The 20,149-nt window shown below is 32.6% G+C and overlaps 2 protein-coding genes across 2 annotated transcripts; both read right to left on the bottom strand.

Moving 5' to 3' along the window:
- Positions 1 to 1,916: 1,916 nt before the first annotated feature.
- LOC108905744 (estrogen sulfotransferase-like) lies at positions 1,917 to 4,612 on the bottom strand. The gene is made up of 7 exons (XM_018708754.1): positions 4,519 to 4,612; positions 4,318 to 4,452; positions 4,139 to 4,235; positions 3,721 to 3,919; positions 3,533 to 3,659; positions 2,344 to 2,438; positions 1,917 to 2,252 (listed from the first exon to the last, which is right to left on the bottom strand). Exons 1-7 carry the CDS (start codon positions 4,595 to 4,597, stop codon positions 1,956 to 1,958), a joined length of 1,029 nt encoding a protein of 342 aa, XP_018564270.1. The 5' UTR covers positions 4,598 to 4,612; the 3' UTR covers positions 1,917 to 1,955.
- A 4,417-nt stretch (positions 4,613 to 9,029) lies between these two features.
- Positions 9,030 to 19,654, bottom strand: LOC108905753 (estrogen sulfotransferase-like). Its single transcript, XM_018708765.2, has 10 exons — positions 19,542 to 19,654; positions 19,338 to 19,472; positions 19,150 to 19,246; positions 13,236 to 13,342; positions 13,035 to 13,169; positions 12,860 to 12,956; positions 10,245 to 10,443; positions 10,054 to 10,180; positions 9,442 to 9,536; positions 9,030 to 9,359 (listed from the first exon to the last, which is right to left on the bottom strand). The coding sequence occupies exons 1-10, from the start codon at positions 19,618 to 19,620 to the stop codon at positions 9,069 to 9,071; spliced, it is 1,362 nt and encodes a 453-aa protein (XP_018564281.2). The 5' UTR covers positions 19,621 to 19,654; the 3' UTR covers positions 9,030 to 9,068.
- Positions 19,655 to 20,149: the final 495 nt, after the last annotated feature.

Below are 20,149 nucleotides of genomic sequence, written 5' to 3'. Positions count from 1 at the left end.
CAAAAAAGGATATATTTGGTTCTAAGTATGGCCAAGCAGCTGAAACTATATACAATTTTGAAGTGAGATCGGACGATGTCGAATGAAAGAATTTGGTTCCAACAAGATGGCGCTCCCCCACATTTTGGTATTGATGTTCGAAGATACTTAGATGAAATGTTTCCAAATCGCTGGATTGGTAGACGGGGTACAGTTGAATGGCCGCCAAGATCCCCCGACTTAACACCCCTGGATTATTTTCTTTGGGGATATTTGAAAGAAAGAGTCTACCAGGACAGACCGGATAATATTGAGAATTTAAAGAACAAAATTAGTCCGGAGATACATAATTTAGCAGCTGAAGTCATTCAGAATGCTGTAGACAGCTTTTACTATCGTCTTGGAGAATGCCAAATAGTGAATGGAGGACATTTTCAGCATTTGCGACATTGAGATTATTTTTGTAAATTATCTAGTTGTTTCAATTTCTAAATGAAAAAAAACTTGCTATTGAAAAAATAAAACTTGTTTATTTGGTATGGCTGGATTCAGTTTTCTATAAGCTTTTCAACGACCCCCCTCATGCCTTATGTTTCCATTTGAAAAAATAAAGTAGGGGTAGCTGGGGGTTAGGGGGTTGAAGAAAAATTAATTATTATATAACCGATAGATGGGGAAAAATCAAAATCAATTAACGTGTTTCGGCGTTTTAAAAAAAAATAACTCATTCAAAAGATATGAATTTTATTCGGTACTTCTGGCCATCCCTGTATAGTTTCAGCTGCTTGGTCGTACTTAGAATCAAATACATACTTTCTTGGGATAATTTTCACAGATCCGTCTTTCTCACCTGTGAAAAGTAAATCAAATGCAAAAAAATTAATTTGTTACAATAATTCTACGGTTACCTAAAAACAGTGACTTGATTTTTTCATCCAGTTCAGGTTGTATCGGTCTAATTTCGAATGGAAATTTGTTGATACTTATTTTGAATCCGATAAGTTCAATGTATGGCACTAATTTGTTTTTAAAAAAGTTTGTATATATATATATTGGTCATTATCTTGTTTAAATTACGATTACTCCCAAAATTACGGCAATAAATATGTATCGTAACAGATAAAATTTTAATTGCCATAATATGCGTACAGAATGTTATCTCTTTCCAAATATTTTTTATTCTAACTTTTAGTAAAGTATCAAACACAATTATTTTGGGATAAATAAATATTTGTTCAAGGATTATATACATTTTTATGTAATACAGATATTAGGTTGACCATAAACTACAAAATGACTGAGCTATTTTAAGAAATGTTTACTGAATACTGGAAATACTATACGAAAATGAAAGAAGTGAATTTTAACTATGTAGTAGTTTTCAATTACCGCTGCTACTGTTACTATTTGTTAAAATGAAAATTTCTCAAATCCGTTAATACAGCATTCCTGGAAATCTCAAAGTTGGGTTCTTATAAGTCCCTTCTGTCTATTTGTTCGCTCTTTTTTTCAAGCGTTATAATTTATTTTGCCTTTTTCCGGTCTTGTATACCCTCAGAATGGTACAGTTTCTGGAGACGTAGATAGAGCTAACTATATAGAGCTAAGTACATAGAGCTAAATACATAGAGCTAAGTACGTATTTAAATATGTATACTTTAGAGCTGCACATACTTATAGCTAAGTAGATATTTGCGTATACATACATATTTACATATTATATACTAGATAGAGCTAAGTAAGTATCTTTTGTATGACTTTTTTGTTCCTAACATGGGTTTGTTTTTAATTTTATCTTCTACCTTAATAATATTGTAGTCGAAAGCAGAAAAATAAAAATTATTTTTTTTATTAATTTTTCGCTGACACACATTCATAAATTTTGAAGAAGTGTTTGGCTAGCAGGTGGCAATTGCGATAAAATGAAATACACTCAATTCTAATGACAAGTATATATTTTGATCTGCCCAAAATAATTAATACAATTTTACTGGAAATCTTAATGTAGTATTCTTATAATTCTCTTCTATCCACTTGTTTGCTCTTGCCTCAAGCTCCTGGGTAAAATATTCATCCCAATCACCGGATTTTCCTGTTCTAACATGTTGGTAGGGATCTCGCGCACTTATAATGTTTAGCATAGAGTTTAATTTAAGTTGATCTCTCTTACGAAAATTATCTATCCGCAGGTAGTCTGCTAGCTTCGATATTTGTTCATCGCTCATAGTTTTTTCCAAAAAATTTGACACTTCCACAATAGCTTTCTTATAATCCTTAAAATTTGTTACAGTTAATAAAAATACCAATAAGAGGTGTTCAGAGGGGCATCTCTAAGAAAAAATTATAGTAACTAAACATATTTACCTTTATCACATCTTCGAAGAAGAAGAACGAAAGGTTTTTGTTACTTCTTTGCTGCCATGCTTCTTCTAAATGTTCCCAGTATGGTGTGAAATATACTGAAACAAATTACTATTGTGTGGTGCTAATAAGATATTGTGCAATTTACAGGCATACACAGGCAATTGCAAAATTCTGCACATAGGTTATTGTAAAATTTTACTCATAAGCAATGGTAAAATTCTACACATTGACGCTTTCAGATAAACAAATGTAGAATTTTGATCATAAGCAATTTGTAGTAAGTAACTGTAAATTTTACACAAAAGCAATTTTAATAGTTATTTACACCATAAAGGAGTTAAGTATGATTTATCAGTCGAGGATGATTTTGCGCCCGAGCGGAGCGAGGGCTAGGAATAGAGTTCGAGACTGGAAATTTATACTTAACTGCTACGTGGTGTATAACATTTTATCTGCTCCCATAGTTCTTTATGGTTCATGCAAGAATACCCTTTTTATGATTCCTAATAATATTGCACAGTTTTTGAAACTAGAACATCTTGAAACATACACAGGCCATTCAATCCGAAGAACATCGGCAACGTTAGAGTCTAATACAGGAGTTGATGTATTAGCAAACAAGAGACATGGTGGGTGGAAATCAGCCACAATTGCCGAAAGTTAAGTTGCCGACAGTTTAAGTAACAAAAATGAAATAGCTAACAGGATTCTTTACAATGATACTTCAACTCCAGGTTCTAGTAGTACGTCGCATCATGCTGGTTTAGTGGATCAGTAGGATAATAACGAGCCCCCGGTGACTGAAATGGAGCGGTCAAATCATTTTAAAAAAATGTGATAATTAGTAAACGCGAGGGGAATAATTATCTAGACTTTATAAATGTTACTAAATGTAATAACTGTACAATTACTTTAAATATTCATTCATAATAATTAATAAAATGTAATGTTCATCAAATATTTCTATTTATTTGTTCATAAAATATGCGTTTATAACTTGAAATCGCTTTTTTCCCCAGAGAGGTAAATTACCTCACTTACCTCCCATTGTCCATAACAACTTCCACTTCTACAGTAAAATCCACTTACCTCCTTAAAAACAATGTATTACTAGTCTATTTACTATAAGTGGGAGCAGATAAAATTCTTTACATCCTCGTAAAATAAACTTGTTGCTATGTATATGTACTTAAGTTTTTCTCAAATAGGTCCCAGTACTGTTCAAAATTTCCTATATAGCTTACTGTTCTTAAGGAACGGTCTTGATGATATCGCGACACAGCTGCATTTTTTGGATTTCGTGCAACATAGATCACCTAAAAATTGTGGTTTATTAATATGCTTATTGGTATCTTACGCGTAATTATCGACAGTTACCTTCGCTCCTGATGTGAGCAGGGTCGGAGGTAACAGGGACAAGGGTAAATGGCTTTTAATGAATCTCCTACCGACTGTATTTTCTAAAACTTCCCATTGGGGCCTCACCGACTCTTTGTAGTCTTCCCACAATTTTTTATCATTCCTCATATCCTCTTTTATCTCTGCCAAAACATGGTCTGGCCTCAATGTTGATATCCTAGACAGGTCTATGGTAAGTAAAGTTTTGAATAATAATAATAGTTATAATAATCTTTATTGGTGTATGCATACAAAAAAAACGCATTGTAGTAAGTAGTTGTAAGTTGTTGAGTAGTGATACGCTTCATGTGCAGGAACCCTAAGGTTTCCAAACCGTTCTACTACCTCATAATTTTATGTGCCTCATCTGCTGTTTATTGTTATATTGTTTACTTACTCTAGAAAGGGAAACCTTTTAAAAAGTGAAACGTTCTTCGCAGCATCGTAATCATCATTCAGTATCAACCATGCTATCTCCTGCATCAGAGTAGTACCTATAGGCAGTCCGTTAGTTTTTCATCCAGAACATTAATTAAAAAAAAAATTAATTTGCTAAAATAATACGAATCTCCATACCTGACCTTAGAAATGTAACGACCCACACATCATCCGGTCTTACTTGAAAATTGTATATAGTTTCAGCTGCTTGGCCATATTCAGATCTAAATATATATTTTTTTGGGCCAATTTCCACAGATCCCTCTTTCGCACCTGTCAAAGTCACAAGAGTAAATTAATCGCAAAAAATTTAATTGGTTGCAATAATTCTGCAGGTACCTAAAAACAGTGACTTTATTTTTTCATCCAGTTCAGGTTGTAGCGGTCTAATTTCAAATGGGAATTTCTTGATACTCATTTTGAATCTGATTAATTCAATTTATGGTACTAATTTGGCTTTTAAAAAAGTTCGTATATATACATATATTGGTCTTTATCACTGTTTAAATGACGATTACTCTTAAAACTACGGTAATAAAAATTCATTGTAACAGATAAATAGCATAATATACGAAAATAACGTTATCTCTTTGCAAATTTTTTTTATTTATTACTTACTTGGAAATAATTATTTAAGGATAATTATATTTCGTTTATTAATACACATCACAGTAATATTTCAATGCTGCTACTTTATGTTGTAACTGACTAGTATCTGTACAGTTTCTATTTATATGCAATTTTACCTAATTTGAAGCTTTTATTTTTCTATAAATATTTTTTTTTGTAGCGTTAGTATAACTACGAACGTATTTCCTAAAAATAGTGGTAGAAAATGGATTAATTTTTTAGGGTATATTACACTCATCCATCATTTCCACTTGATTTAGGTTTTTGTCTGTTACTATCACTTTTTTATTTATCTTTGGGAACACGTTCCACTATGTTTCATTTAAACAAATAGGTCTTCACAAGTTTTTTTATATTTTGTATTACAGCTAGTACTGTTATTAATATTTTTGTTGAGTGGCAACCTGATATCCTGCATAATTTATCAGATAAGTGAGGTAACTCTTCGTATGGTGGTAGTTTGTTTAGAACTTTTGTTACAGTGAGATCCTAAAAAATATTTCTGAATCGTTTTTTGTGAGTTCATCCTGTCACAAATTATCAAAACGTTATTGATATAGAGTTACTATAATAAACAATGAAGGACTTGTATTTTCCCAAATGACAGTCCGAAGGTGATTGGCAGAAGAAAACCCGATAGGTCGTTGTCGACCAAAAAAACACCTTTGATGGAGGTCATGAAGAAGATGCGGTTGCAATGGGCCCAATAACTCCAGAAAATGACTGCATTCGAATGAGAACAACTAATTAAAATAGTGTTAATAAAGATTTTTTTGTGATTATCTCAATATTTTCCGACGAATTAGCGTTTCAAATTTTGGTAGACAAAACTTCATATCTCCTACGACGTCTTGGAGAGAGCAGTTCCATCCAGACTGCCTTGTGCTGAGGGTTAAATACCCATTTTTATGCACAATTTGGCACCGTACCACAAAGCCAGGAGTGTTAGTGCATTTCTGGCCGAAAAAACATTACAATTTTGTCCTGACCGGGCATGAATCCCATAGAGAACATGTGGGGACTCACCAAACGGGTAACTGCTATTAAGCTGATCACCACCAAGCACCAATTGGTTGAAACTCTCGTCAGAGAATGACATCACAGCGTCGAACTCCAACAGAATAATAATAAAAGCTCTAATTGCGGCAAAGGATGCATCACTAAATACTAAGATTAATTTTAACAGATTTCCATTAATGCACATATAGCTTTTACGAAAAAAATAAATAGTTTCGCCCACGTAACTCGTTGTTTTAATGATCTTAATAATAGGTACACTCTTTTGAATAAAAAAAAGCTGCAAGCCATAGAACCAACTGTTTGTTCAAAAAATTCAGTCAAACTAGAAAATAGAAGAAACTGGATACTGTCCCTAATAATTTGGCCATCCACTGTATTTGTCCGCTTTTTTTCAAGTTCCTCAGTAAAATATTTATTTCAATTACCAGATTTTCTTGATCTAGCATGTTGGTAGGTATCTTGCTGGCTCCAAGCTATCAAGGTCGACGTTCGATCTTATTCCTTGGTGGGACCGCAGTAGCCCTGTAGCGAATTCCGCCAAAGATTTGGATAACTGACCCTTTTGGATTTTACCCAACTTTGGGTGGACTTATAGTCTGTACATTTCCCCAGTTCGAATTTCGCATTTTTCGGAGTTTTTATTGTCCGAAATCCGAAACTGCCGACAATATCAGCCTTTGCGGCTCTGGTACTTGCGGAAAAAACATAGTCGAAAATTTTTCGCGCCACGCCTTCTATTTCTCGGTGGATGGTACATTGAAGCCCTCGAACACGGGTTAGGTCGAAATTGGCCCTGCGTAGAATGATTGAAAATGCCTTCGTGGTTCCGACTGGAAAGTTGAAAGAAAATTTGAAACTCTTTCGGAAGTTGAGCGAAATTTTGTTTATAAACCATAAACATACCTTCAATCTTCTATTATCATTTTTTAAAATAAAATATATCGCTTACATTACCTGACTTAAGAACAGTCATAACCCATACATCGACTAACTTGATTTGGAAATTATACAAAATTTCATCAGCTTTACCGTACTTAGAGCTATGTACATATTATAGCTAGACATACTCAGAGCTAAGTATATAGAGCTAAGTACATAGAAAGCTAAGTACATAGACAGCTAACTACATAGAGAGCTAAGTACATAGAGCTATGTACATATTTAGAACTAAATACATAGAGCTAAGTATATATTTAAATATCTACAGGGTGATTCATTAACAATGGGAAAATAGAAAGCTGAAGATACTACACGTGAAATGATGACCATTGCCTTATCCGAAAGTTGATAGTTTCGGAAATACAGGATGTTGCAAGTAAAAATTTTAAATCGTTTTTTTGCGATTATTCTGAAAATATGCAGGTTAGGAACTTGAAAATTTGTGAAACTATATTTTTTTAGGCGACTAATAAGATGCATGTTGTAATTTCAGCATTGCTCATAGAGGGCGCCACTTACGACCAATTTTACCGAAAATTTAGTTAATAACTTTTTACCCTGTATGTCTAACGTGAAACTTGATTCAAAATCAAAAACCTGAATGAGCGATCATTTTTCCATTAATTGAGTATTCTTGTTTCATTTCGGTATCTTGATCCGTTTTCGAGAAAAATCGATTTAACGAACACTCTATTTTAATTTAAATTAGTTAATTAATTAATTAATTAATTAATTAATTTTAATTAAAAGACGAAATTTAATTTAATTAAAAGAAATTAAAAACGAAACAAACCAAGTGTTTCTTCGTGTAATTACAACAATTAACAATAAAACAAATGAAATTCGTAATAATGATTTAAAGTCAGTGTTCGAAGAATCCACCGTTGACATTTATACACTTTACACAATGTTTTCTGAGAGATCTTCGAGTTTGAAACAACATATTGATGGGATTGTGTTTGACTTCGTTGGCAGCGATTTTTTTTGCCACAACTCTTCACATGAACCAATAGATTCTTCCAAATAGAAAAATGATGAGGATTGAAGTCCGGACTTCTGGGTGGCCAAGTAAAAATGCTTCCACAGCTTGAAGAAGTTCGACTTTATTTAAGAAGAGACATGTGGCTCATGCACCACGGAGTTCCACCGCAATTTTCTTGGCCAGTGCGTGCATATTTAGATGCAGTTTTTCCAAATCGCTGGATTGGCCATGTAAGCATTTTTGCTTGGCCATCCAGAAGTCCGGACTTCAATCCTCAATTTTTCTATTTGGTCTCGAATGAAAGATATCGTTTACAAATAATCTATTGGCTCGTGTGAAGAGTTGTGGCAAAGAATACAAATCGCTGCCAACGAAGTCAGACGCAATCACAGTATGTTGTTTCAAATTCGAAGATCTCTCAGAAAACGTGTAAGGTGTATCAGTGTCAACGGTGAATTCTTCCAACAATTACGTATTTTATTTGTTTTATTGTTAATTGTTGTAATAACACGAAGAAACACTTGGTTTGTTTCGCTTTTAATTTCTCATATTATCAAAACATAGTTTTCGTTAAATCGATTTTTCTCGAAAACGGATCGAGATACCGAAATGAAATAAGAGTACATAATTCATGGAAAAATGATAGCTCATTCAGGTTTTGAATCAAGTTTCATGTTAAAAATACAGGGTAAAAAGTTATTAATTAAATTTTCGGTAAAATTGGTTGTAAGTGGCGCCCTCTGTAAGCAATGCTGAAATTATAGCACGCATCTTATTCGTCGCCTAAAAAAATATAGCTTCACAAATTTTCAAGTTCCTAACCTACATATTTTCAGAATAATCTCAAAAAACGATTTATAATTTTAACTTTCAACACCCTGTATTTCCGAATCTATCAACTTTGGGATAAGGCATGTTTGCGTCAATGGTCACCATTTCACGTGTAGTATCTTCAGCCTTCGACTTTCTCATTGTTAATGAATCACCCTGTATACTTTAGAGCTGCACATACTTAGAACTAAGTAGATATTTATATATGAATAAATTTACATATTTATATATTATGTACTACATATAGCTAAGTACATATTTTTATGACTTTTTTGTTCCTATCGTGGGTTTGTTTTTAATTTTATCTTTTACTTTAAGAATATTGTAGTCGAAAGCAGAAAAATAAGAATTATTTCTTTTTATTAATTTCTGGCTGACACACATTCACAAATTTTGAAGAAATGTTCGGCTAGCAGGTGGCAATTGCGACAAAATGAAATACACTCAATTCTAATGACAAGTATATATTTTGGTCTGCCTAAAATCTCTAATACAATTTTATTGGAAATCTTAATGTAGTATTCTTATAATTTTCTTCTATCCACTTATTTGCTCTTGCCTCAAGCTCCTGGGTGAAATATTCATCCCAAACCCCGGATTTTCCTGTTCGAACGTGTTGGTAGGGATCTCGCACACTTATAATCTTTAGCATAAAGTTTACTTGAGGTCGACCACGAAAATTATCTATGTGCAGGTAGTCTGCCAGCTTCGATATTTGTTCATCGCTCATGGTTTTTTCCAAAAAATTCGACAGTTCCACAATAGCCTTCTTATAATCCTAAAAATTCATTAAAGTTAATAGAATGTGGTCTCCAGAAGGGCATCTCTAATAAAGAGGTATAGTAACTAAGTACCTTTACCTTTATCACATCGTCGAAGAAGAAGAACGAAAGATTTTTGTTACTTCTTTGCTGCCATGCTTCTTCTAAATGTTCCCAATATGGTGTGAAATACACTGGAACAAATTACCTATGTAGAGCTAATAAGAAATTGTACAATTTTACTTATAGGCTAATGCTAAATTTTACCCATAGGCAACTGTAAAATTTTGCTACGGTAAAATTGTACACATAAAGCTATGGAAATATTTTATACATAAGCAATGGTAATACGTTGCACATCAGCATTTGTAAAATTTTACACGTAGGCAATTGTAACATTTTACACATAAACAATTATAACACTTTTCACATAAGAAATCATAAAGTTTAACACATTGGCGATGCCAAAATTTCATACATAAGGGAGAGTAAAATTTTGCATATAGGCAATTGTAGCATTTTACACACAAACATGTAACATTTGTAATACAAGATATTGTAAAACTGAACACATTGACGACAATATTTAAGAGTAGGCAATTACAAAATTTTACAGATGGCAGTTGTGAAATATTTGCACATAAGCTTTTGCAAATTTTACACAAAGGCAATTGTAAACTTTTTAACTTATTGCTATACTTATGTATGTACTTAAGTTTTTTTCAAAGAGGTCCCAGTACTGTTCAAAATTTCCTACATAGTTCGTCATCCTTAGAGAACGCTCTTGATAATACCTCGATATAATTGCATTTTTCGGATTTCGTGCAATGTAAACTACCTAGTAATTGTGGTTTATTAATTATATGTTTAGTGATATCTTATGAGCAAATATTGTCTGCTACCTTAGCACCTGATGTGAGCAAAGTCGGAGGTAACAAGGACAACGGCAAATGGCTTTTAATGAATCTCCTACCGACTGTATTTTCTAAAACTTCCCATTGGGGCTTCATTGACTCTTTGTATTCTTGCCACATTTTTTGATCATTCACTATATGCTCTGTTGTTTCTGCTATAACATGGTCTGGGCACAATGTTGATAACCTAGGCAAGTCTATTATACAGGGTGGTCGCGATGTAATGGGCCAAAATTCATGACTAGATTCCTGACGTGAAAATATTGCGATTTAGACAAACTCACCTTAGTCCAAAAGTTGATACTTACAGAGATACAGGGTGTTTAATGCAAAATATTATTTTAGTTTTTTATTATTTATTTCATAATAAATGCTCATATCGAGATGAAATTTTGGTGTTAGGGGTTTTCTGGGGCGAGAGATTGAAATATATCCATGGTTTGCTTGTAGCTCATAGAGAGCGCCACCTGCGCTAGGTCGAATGCGTTGAAAACGACAGAACTTTTTTATCTTTCAAAAATCTAATTCTCAGGTAGCAAATTCTGATTTTACAACTTCTTTTACACAAAAAAGCTATACTTTTTGATAGTCGCTATCTTGCACCGTTCTCGTAAAATTTGCCATTGAAAATTCCAATGTATTTGCATTCAATTACAAATCGGCAAAAATTTTCAAGTAGGCTTATGTTAAAATCCAATTTTGACATTTTCCACTTATCTTAGTGCTGTCAGTAATATTACAGTATTATTCGTGCCTTATTAAAAGTATTCTTTACTTTATGATCTAAATCGTAGTGCGAGATAACATGCCACGCCATAATTTATTTTCAAATGGAGAAATGCGCGATATGGTTTGCGTTTATGCGCAATCAGATTATGTTGGACGTCGAGCGCTTCGTCGGTATTCAGAGTTGTATCCGAATAGAAGGCAACCAAATCGGAAACTATTTCAAGAACTTTTTAATAGACTTGGAGAAACTGGTAGTTTTCGTCCTAAAAGAGACAACGCAGGGCGTACTGTTACAGTTCACCAAGAAGAAGAAATTTTAGTAAGAGTGGCAGGAAATCCAGAAGTTAGCAGCAGGCAGGTAGCTAGAGAAACCGGTGTTAGTAAAACAACAGTTCTCAAAATCTTTCACAAGGAAAATTTATATCCCTACCATTTTACACCCGTGCAAAATCTTTTAGCAGCAGACTTACCAGCTAGATTACAATTTGCTCATTTTATGCGCAATCAGCAAAACCTTGACCAGGAATTTTTGGATAATGTACTATTCACTGATGAAGCGACCTTTACTCGTCGAGGAATTTTCAATTTTAGAAACAAGCACATATGGGATAATGAAAATCCTCACGTAGTCAGTGAGCGTCACTTCCAACATGAATTTAAGATAAATGTTTGGTGCGGAATCATAGGAAATCACCTTTTGGGTCCACATGAGCTTCCTCCAAATCTAAATGGTGACTTGTATTTAGATTTCCTGCAGCACCATTTAGTTGACTACCTCGACGATTTACCACTGAATACACGGCAAAATCTATTTTTCATGCAAGATGGAGCTCCCCCTCATTATTCTGTCAGAGTACGGAACTATCTTGACCACATTTTTCCGGATCGTTGGATCGGTCGTGGGAGTCGAATATTATGGCCTCCTCGTAGTCCTGACTTTAATCCTATGGATTTTTGTTTCTGGGGCTACATGAAATCAGTTGTCTATAGAGAAACTATAAACACCCGCGAAGAGCTATGGCAGAAAATTGTAAATGCCGCCGAATCATTTCGTAACAAGAATCTCTATTTTAAAATACGGCAGTCTTTGAACAAACGCGTTAATAAATGTATTGAAGTTGGAGGCGGACATGTTGAACATTTATTGTAATATTCGATATTCAATTGTTCATCACAATTTATAATTTGAAATAAACTCTTGTTCTTTTTGACATTCGTACCTTATTTTGATTACTCGAATTACCAAAGCTAAATATCTTGAGAACGGTGCAAGATAGCGACTATCAAAAAGTATAGCTTTTTTGTGTAAAAGAAGTTGTAAAATCAGAATTTGCTACCTGAGAATTAGATTTTTGAAAGATAAAAAAGTTCTGTCGTTTTCAACGCATTCGACCTAGCGCAGGTGGCGCTCTCTATGAGCTACAAGCAAACCATGGATATATTTCAATCTCTCGCCCCAGAAAACCCCTAACACCAAAATTTCATCTCGATATGAGCATTTATTATGAAATAAATAAGAAAAAACTAAAATAATATTTTGCATTAAACACCCTGTATCTCTGTAAGTATCAACTTTTGGACTAAGGTGAGTTTATCTATATCGCAATATTTTCACGTCAGGAATCTAGTCATGAATTTTGGCCCATTACATCGCGACCACCCTGTATATACATAAGTAAATTTTGACGATTTGAAAATATAGTTTTCACACAACCGTTTGTAATTTCCTTTTATGAGAGTTAGGATTTCTTTTGGTGTCGATAAATCTTGTACTCGTAAATTTTTACACGCTTTATGTGCAGAAACCCTAAGCTTTCCGACACGTTATAATTCATAACATTCTGCACCTTATCCAATGTTTATTGTTTACTTACTCTAGAAAGGGAAACCTTTTAAGAAGTGAAGCGTTCTTCGCAGTATCGTTATCGTCGTTCAGTATCAACCAGGCCATCTCTTGCATCAGAGTAGTACCTAGGAAGTTCGTTATTTTTTCATCCAGAATATCGATTAAAAAAATTTTAATTTGCTAAAAAATACTAATCTTCGTACCTGACCTGGGAAATGTAACAACCCACACATCGTCTGGTCTTACTTCAAAATTGTATATAGTTTCAGCAGCTTGGCCATATTTGGAGCTAATTATATATTTCTTTGGGCCAATTTCCACACACCCCTCATTCGCACCTGTTAAAGCCGTAGGAGTAAATCAATTACAAAAAATTTAAGGCGTTGCAATAATTCGGCAGTTACCTAAAAATAGTGACTTGATTTTGTCATCCAGTTCAGCTTCTAGTGGTCTAATTTCAAATGGGAATTTGTTGATATTCATTTTGAATCTGATTAATGTACTAATTTGCCTTTTAATATATTTTGTATTTATATGTAGGTCATTATTTTTGTTTAAATTACGATTATTCTCAAGACCACTATAATAAAAATGTATTGTAATAGATAAAATGTTAATCGGCATAATATACGGAAAGAATGTTATCTTTGCAAAAAATACTTAACTAATTCTAAACTATATTTGCAGATTTATAAAAAAGCATCATACCTATGTAATTATTTTGGCATAAATAAACATTTAATTTAAGGTTGTATAAATTATCAAGTAATACAGGTACTAAGTCGACAATTAACTGTATTTAAAAAAAATGTTCAAAGAAAACTGCAAATACTAAGAAATGACAGGAGTGAATTTTAGTTTTCATGTTTAACTTAAAATTGTAGTCGAAAGGGGAACAGTAAAAATATTTGTAATAGTTAAAAATTTTACTTAATGTTATCTACAGGGTGTTAGTGAATTTATGTCAAAAATTTAAAGGGGTGAAAAAGGAGCAAAAACTGAGTTTATTTAGCAGTCGCGAATATTATGATATAATTTATGGCGAAGCAAACGAAAATGCCCACAGAGCTTGTCAAGTGTCGCGACAGTGGCCCAGAGCGACCACTAAGAATCTTAAATGTCGAGACGATAATTTTAGATCTCGTCGAAGAAGGTGACCTTCGTAGCACTAGAAATATCGCACAGCAAGTTGTACTCATTTCATATTCAACGTGTTCAAGTACTTACTCCTGAGGATTTCCACTACGTCGAGGTTTTTGCGAGTGGTTGCTTCTGGACCATGCAAGAAATCCTCAATTTACAGAGCAAATACTTGTTACAGATGAAACATTTTTAGTCCAAATGGTGTGTACACAATAGACTTGGACAAAAAATCGAAATTTTTTTTTTTTTTTGAAAAGTATATCGAGAAATTCATTCAGAATGACGAAAAAAAAAATATTGTGAGAGTTTGAGCTCTTAATTTTAGTTTTAAGAGGTATATCATCGCTAGTTTCGATTTTTTATTCCTGATCCCATTTTTACGTCAAAACTGCCAAACCAAGGTAAAAAAATATCTACTTATATTTTTGAAGGAAACTGAATGCCCTACAAAAAAAGTCTGATTGTAAATTTTCGGCAGATGATCCGTTTCCATGTAATAAAGCCTTGAAAATTGTTAAGTTTTTTCGAATTGACTTTTTAACTTTGGAATTTTGTAAATAACGAACTAATTAGTATCTGAAAAAGTACAATGCAAATTTTCAAAGGAAATTTAATGCTCTACAAAGAAGGTCCTTTAACATTTTTGAATAAATTTACTCCTTCAAAAGTTATTCACGATTGAAGTTGAAGTAAAAATTAAATTTTTGTTTTTTTCGCTTTGGACCCAATTTTTTTCACACAATGGAACAAGTTGATATTATACATCATCGACAATTATTATTCTATCAATACAATCACCGAAAATATCCAAAATTCATCATATATTTAAATTTATTCTCGCTCAATAGCGAGCTCAATTTTTTCTACAAGAAAGTAGTTTTACTGTCAAAATAATTTTAAAAATAACAATTATGTAGTTTTACTATTGAAAATTATTTATTTACAATATTGTATACATTTATATGAATGAAAAATCAGATCATGGCTTATAAAATAATAGTATCAATGAAATATAGAAAAAAATCATTGTAAGTATCTTTATTCTTTATAATTTATATTTCATAAGAAATCATAAATCTTTTATAATTAAAGAATTATAACTAACTATTAATTAGATTAAAATTTATCACATTAACGTCTTTTTATTGCAATTCAAGGTTATTTTTACTTCGGCGTTTGTAATAGACGTTGCGGTTATTTAGTAGAAGGGGGAGTATTTTCACTCGGCATAGCGCTTAATAAGTTGAGAAAAAGCAAACAAATAGAGGGGTATGGGAGGAAAGTTGATAGACGCGAATTCGTATATATTAATGAATATAATATAATAAATAAATAATCTTCAGTAGTAAAACTACATGATTGTTATTTTTAAAATTATTTTGAAACAGAAAACTACGTTCTTGTAGAATGCGAGAATGAATTCATAAATTACACACAAGGAGTTTTTATTTATATATTTTTCACTGACGGACATTTATAAATTTGGAGGTTTGCTAGCAGATAGCAATTATAATTTTATTACTGATAATAAAACGAAATATTGTTAATTCTAGTTGCACATATATATTTTAGTTTTTCCAAAATAATTAATACAATTTTATTGGAAATCTTAAAGTGGTATTCTTATAATTTTCTTCTATCCACTTGTTTGCTCTTGCCTCAAGCTCCTGGGTGAAATAATCATTCCAGTCACCGGATTTTCCTGTTCTAACGTGTTGGTAGAGATCGCGCACACTTAAAATCTTTAGCATGGAGTTTATTTGAAGTTGATCTCTCTTACGAAAATGATCTATTTGTAGATAATCTGCTAGCTTCGATATTTGTTCATCGCTCATGTTTTTTTCCAAAAAATTTGACAATTGGCCGATGGCTTTCTTATAATCCTAAAAATTTATTGCAGTTAATAAACCATCGCCATTTAGTGAGCGTCTCTATAAAACAAAATATTAAATTAATTAGAGTAACTTTAAGGGTCTTTACTTTTGTCACATCTTCGAAGAACAAAAACAAAAAGTTTTTGTTATTTCTTCGTTGCCATGCTTCTTCTAGATGCTCCCAGTATGGTGTGAAAAACACTAAAACAAATGACTATTACATTAAGCTACTACAAAATTTTGCACATAGACAATTGTGAACACATGTAAGTAATTGTAAAATTTTACACGTTGCTAATTAAAACATTTTACTCAAAAGCGATTATAAAATTTTACACATAGGCAACTGTAAAATATTACACGAAGTTAATTAAAATTCTAAAGCAAATATATCGTTTTACACATAGGCAATTGTAAAATTTTATATGTCGTTAATAAATAAATTTTACAACTGATAGTTCATTAAAACATTTTGCGTAGAAGCAATTATAAAATTATACACATCCGCAACTATAACATTCTACACATAGGTAATTGTAAAATTTTACACATAATTAATTAGAACATTTTACGAAAAAGCAATTATAAAATTTTACTCATAGTCAATTGTCAAATTTTACACATAAGCAATTATCAAATTTTATACTTAAGATATTGTGAAATGTTACACATAAGCAAATGTCAAATTTTACACATAGCAATGTAAATTTTACACATAAGTAATTATAAAATTATACTTATACGCAATTGTAAAGTTTTACGCATAGGCAATGTAAAATTTTACCCATAAGCAATTTGTAAGATTTTACATATAAACATTGTAAAACTTTTCAGATAAGCTGCTGTAAAATTTTACACAGAATCATAAAACTTGTTTGTTTACTTAATATGAGTACCTACTTAAATTATTTTCAAAGAGGTCCCAATATTCTGCAAAATTTCCTGCATAGTTGATTAACCTCACCGAACGGTCTTGGTAATACCGCGACATAACTGCGTTTTTTGGATTTCGTGCAATATAAATTACCTAGTAATTGGCGTTTATTAAAAATTATGTTTTATTCATAAATATTGGCAGCTACCTTTGCTCCTGATGTGCGCAGAGTCGGGGGTAATAAGGATAAAGGCAAATGCAAATTTTCTTTCATAAGAGTTGGACTTTCTGTACAGGATGTCCCAAAGTTCGCTTCTCGGGCCCATAACAGACATAAGAAAAACGACAGTAAAAATCTGTTTAGATGGCGTGAATAGGAACTCGCTAAGGTCCGTTTTGCACTTGAAAAATATATTTTTCAAAATTCGGAAAATAAAAAAAATGACGTCTTTTTTTTCCATGAACATACCCATTTTCTACGATAACTAAAGTTATCTACTTTTTATGAACATTTTTTGTGCAGAAATTTTTTCTCTATCTCTTCTCCCTAAAAAGTTACAATAACAAACATTATACAAAAATGCATTCTATTGTATTGGAACTAGTCATGACTTAATCAGCATTACTATGAGAAACAATCGCTGTAACTTCTGCCACAAATTTGTTTACATATTAGTTGCTATGTTCTTCTTACAAAAGAAGAAGAAAAATAGAACAGTGCACATATTGACGGTTAAATATGATAACCAAATATAGAAAATGTTAAACAATAACTAATAACAAAACACAAAACAAAATATAAAATTATGATTACCTATTGGTTTAAAAAAAATTCGATATGCATGCTTCTACTTCTAAGCATTTATCCAATATTTTCCTAACTTCCCTTGTAGCTTTAAACAACGTTTCTCGTGAAAGATTCTCACAAACATGTCAAATCTTTTACTTTAAATGCTCCAAACTTCTCGTGGGTGTTTAATACTTGATTCTTTAATGTCCCCAGAAAAAAATAGTCTAGGGGTATTAATTCTGGAGACCTTGAAGCCCATTCTACAGGCCCGTTAGTTCCAATCCACTTAGTTCCGAAAGTATTTTTGAAATGGTCTGTAATTCTTTTAGCTTTATGTGGAGGACTACCATCGTGTTGCAACCACATATTCAACCTGAGCTGCAGCGGCATATGTTCAAGCAGTGCTCTTGTAAAAACTGTAAATAGCTATGAGCGCTCAATATATTTTCATAAAAGTATAGGCCAATTAAATGCATTCTAATAATGCCAAACAAGCTCAGTAATGTTCGTTTCTTTTATTTGACTAGCCATTACTTATAAAAACGTCTCTCATCGGTCCAAATAATGTGTTGTAAGAGTCTATTATCTATTTCCAAATTAACCATTATTTGGGCTACATAATTCAGTCTTTTTTCAGCATATATGTCAGATAAGTGCTCCAATTTATTTAGCCTATAGTCATGCTAACCATTGGAGCTCAAAATTCTTTGCACAGAGCTTACTTTTAAGTTTAATGCAAAAGTGGCCTGTCGTATAGAATTTCTAGGATTTACCTACCCTAGCTACATTGTTACACACTGATTTTGAAATTCCTCTCCCTTTTCTTGATGAAAATGCATTTTCGTTAGCACGCAAAATTCGTTCTAATCTGGCAAATATTTTTGGGTTAACAGCTTGACGCTCTGGATATCTCTCATGATATAAGTTAACAGCTCTTCTGACATTTTTTTGACATTCATCATAAATTAAAATCATGTCAACTTTTTCATAGTTTGTGAACATTTTTTAATTTTTAACAACCACTTACTAGTTTGTTTATCACGCAAGAAATAGCGTTTGACATAAACTAATATGTAAACAGACTTGTGACAGCAGTTTCAGCCATTGTTTTCACAGCAATGTTGATTATACAGGGTTTTCAAAAAGTTTGGAACCCCCCTTCTATCTCAGAAAGTACTGCCCAAACAAAAAAGTGATTGAAACCCAGGATACATTTTTGTACAATGTTTGTTATTGTAACTTTTTAAGGAGAAGAGATAGACGACAAATTTCTGCACAAAAAATGTTCATAAAAAATAGATAATTTTAGTTATCATAAAAATGGGTATGTTCGTGGAAAAAAGTTGATGTCGTCATTTTACTGTCGTTTTTCGTTTGTCTGTTATGGGCCCGAGATGCGAACTTTGGGACACCCTGTACATTAGACGTATGGTATTAGGTGTGATAGCAGTAATCTGTACGCTTGTTTGAGGCTTATTGACGTCATTGTTTCTAAAAGCGGACCCAAGCGTTTATGTCGATAAATCTCGTATGCGTCATACGCTTCATGTGCAGAAACTTTAAAATTTCCAAACCGTTCTACTATCTCATAACTATCTGTACCTCATCTACTGTTTATTGTTAAATAGTTGACTTACTCTAGGAAGGGAAATCTTTTAAAAAGTGAAACGTTCTTCGCAGTATCGTAATCGTCATTCAGGATCAACCATGTCATCTCTTGCATCAGAGTGGTACCTAGGAAGTCCATTAGTTTTTAATGGTTTTTCAACTAGAATGTTGATAAAAAAAAAATTAAGATTGTTAAAAAACACCAATATATCCGTACCTGATCTGGGAAATGTGACAACCCACACATCGTCTGGTCTTACTTCAAAATTGTACACAGTTTCAGCAACTTGGCCATATTTAGAGCTAATTACATACTTTTTTGGGCCAATTTCCACAGATCCCTCATTCGCACCTGTCAAATTAATTATTAAAGTAAATCAATTGACAAAAATTGACTTTGTTGCAATAATTGTGCAGTTACCTAAATACAGTGACTTGATTTTTTCATCCAGTTCAGGTTCTAGCGGTCTAATTTCAAATGGGAATTTCTTGATACTCATTTTGAATCTGATTACTTCAATGTATGGCACTAATTTGTCGTTTAAAATCGTTTTGTATATTATTGGACATTATCTTTGTTTAAATTAAGATTGCTGTCAAAAATGTGATAACAAAAATGTTTTCAAACAGATAAAATTTTAATTGTACGTACACAACCTTATCTCTTTTCAAATGTTTTGTTAATTATCTATAGGCTGTTTACACATTTGGAGATTATTTTGTTTATTAAACCATATGACCCTGAAATGTAAAAATAAATAAACAAAGAAATACTGACTGTGTTGGATGATCTCCTAGCGTTTCATATATTCTAGCCGTTGGGTGCCACTTCGTGGATTATGATTTTTTGTATCCCTTAGCGGTTGATTAAGGGTAATGGTCCACGCTCTATTGTTTTCGCTGATAGTACATTTTTACACCAGCGGGATATCACCTTTTTTGTAGTTGTCGACTAGCATGTAGGTACTCTGATGTCTTTGATCACTGTCTCTACGGCTTTGCTTAAACACTAAATGTAAGCGAGATTTT

Source organism: Anoplophora glabripennis, unplaced genomic scaffold, assembly GCF_000390285.2.
Source record: "Anoplophora glabripennis isolate ALB-LARVAE unplaced genomic scaffold, Agla_2.0 scaffold38, whole genome shotgun sequence".
Classification (NCBI taxonomy): domain Eukaryota; kingdom Metazoa; phylum Arthropoda; class Insecta; order Coleoptera; family Cerambycidae; genus Anoplophora; species Anoplophora glabripennis.
Note: the sequence above shows the minus strand (reverse complement) of the source record. Positions and strands in the feature narration are given on the sequence as shown.

Coding starts and splice junctions, on each gene's coding strand:
- LOC108905744 (XM_018708754.1), bottom strand. CDS start 4,597: ATGAGTATCAAGAAATTCCCATTTGAAATTAGACCGCTACAACCTGAA. Junction 2,439..3,532: donor CCTATTTGAGAAAAACTTAA/GTACATATACAT, acceptor AATTTGTTTCAG/TATATTTCACACCATACTGG. Junction 2,253..2,343: donor TCTTCGAAGATGTGATAAAG/GTAAATATGTTT, acceptor ACAAATTTTAAG/GATTATAAGAAAGCTATTGT.
- LOC108905753 (XM_018708765.2), bottom strand. CDS start 19,620: ATGAGTATCAAGAAATTCCCATTTGAAATTAGACCGCTAGAACCTGAA. Junction 19,473..19,541: donor AATCAAGTCACTGTATTTAG/GTAACTGCACAA, acceptor TTAATTTGACAG/GTGCGAATGAGGGATCTGTG. Junction 19,247..19,337: donor TGTCACATTTCCCAGATCAG/GTACGGATATAT, acceptor TGGACTTCCTAG/GTACCACTCTGATGCAAGAG.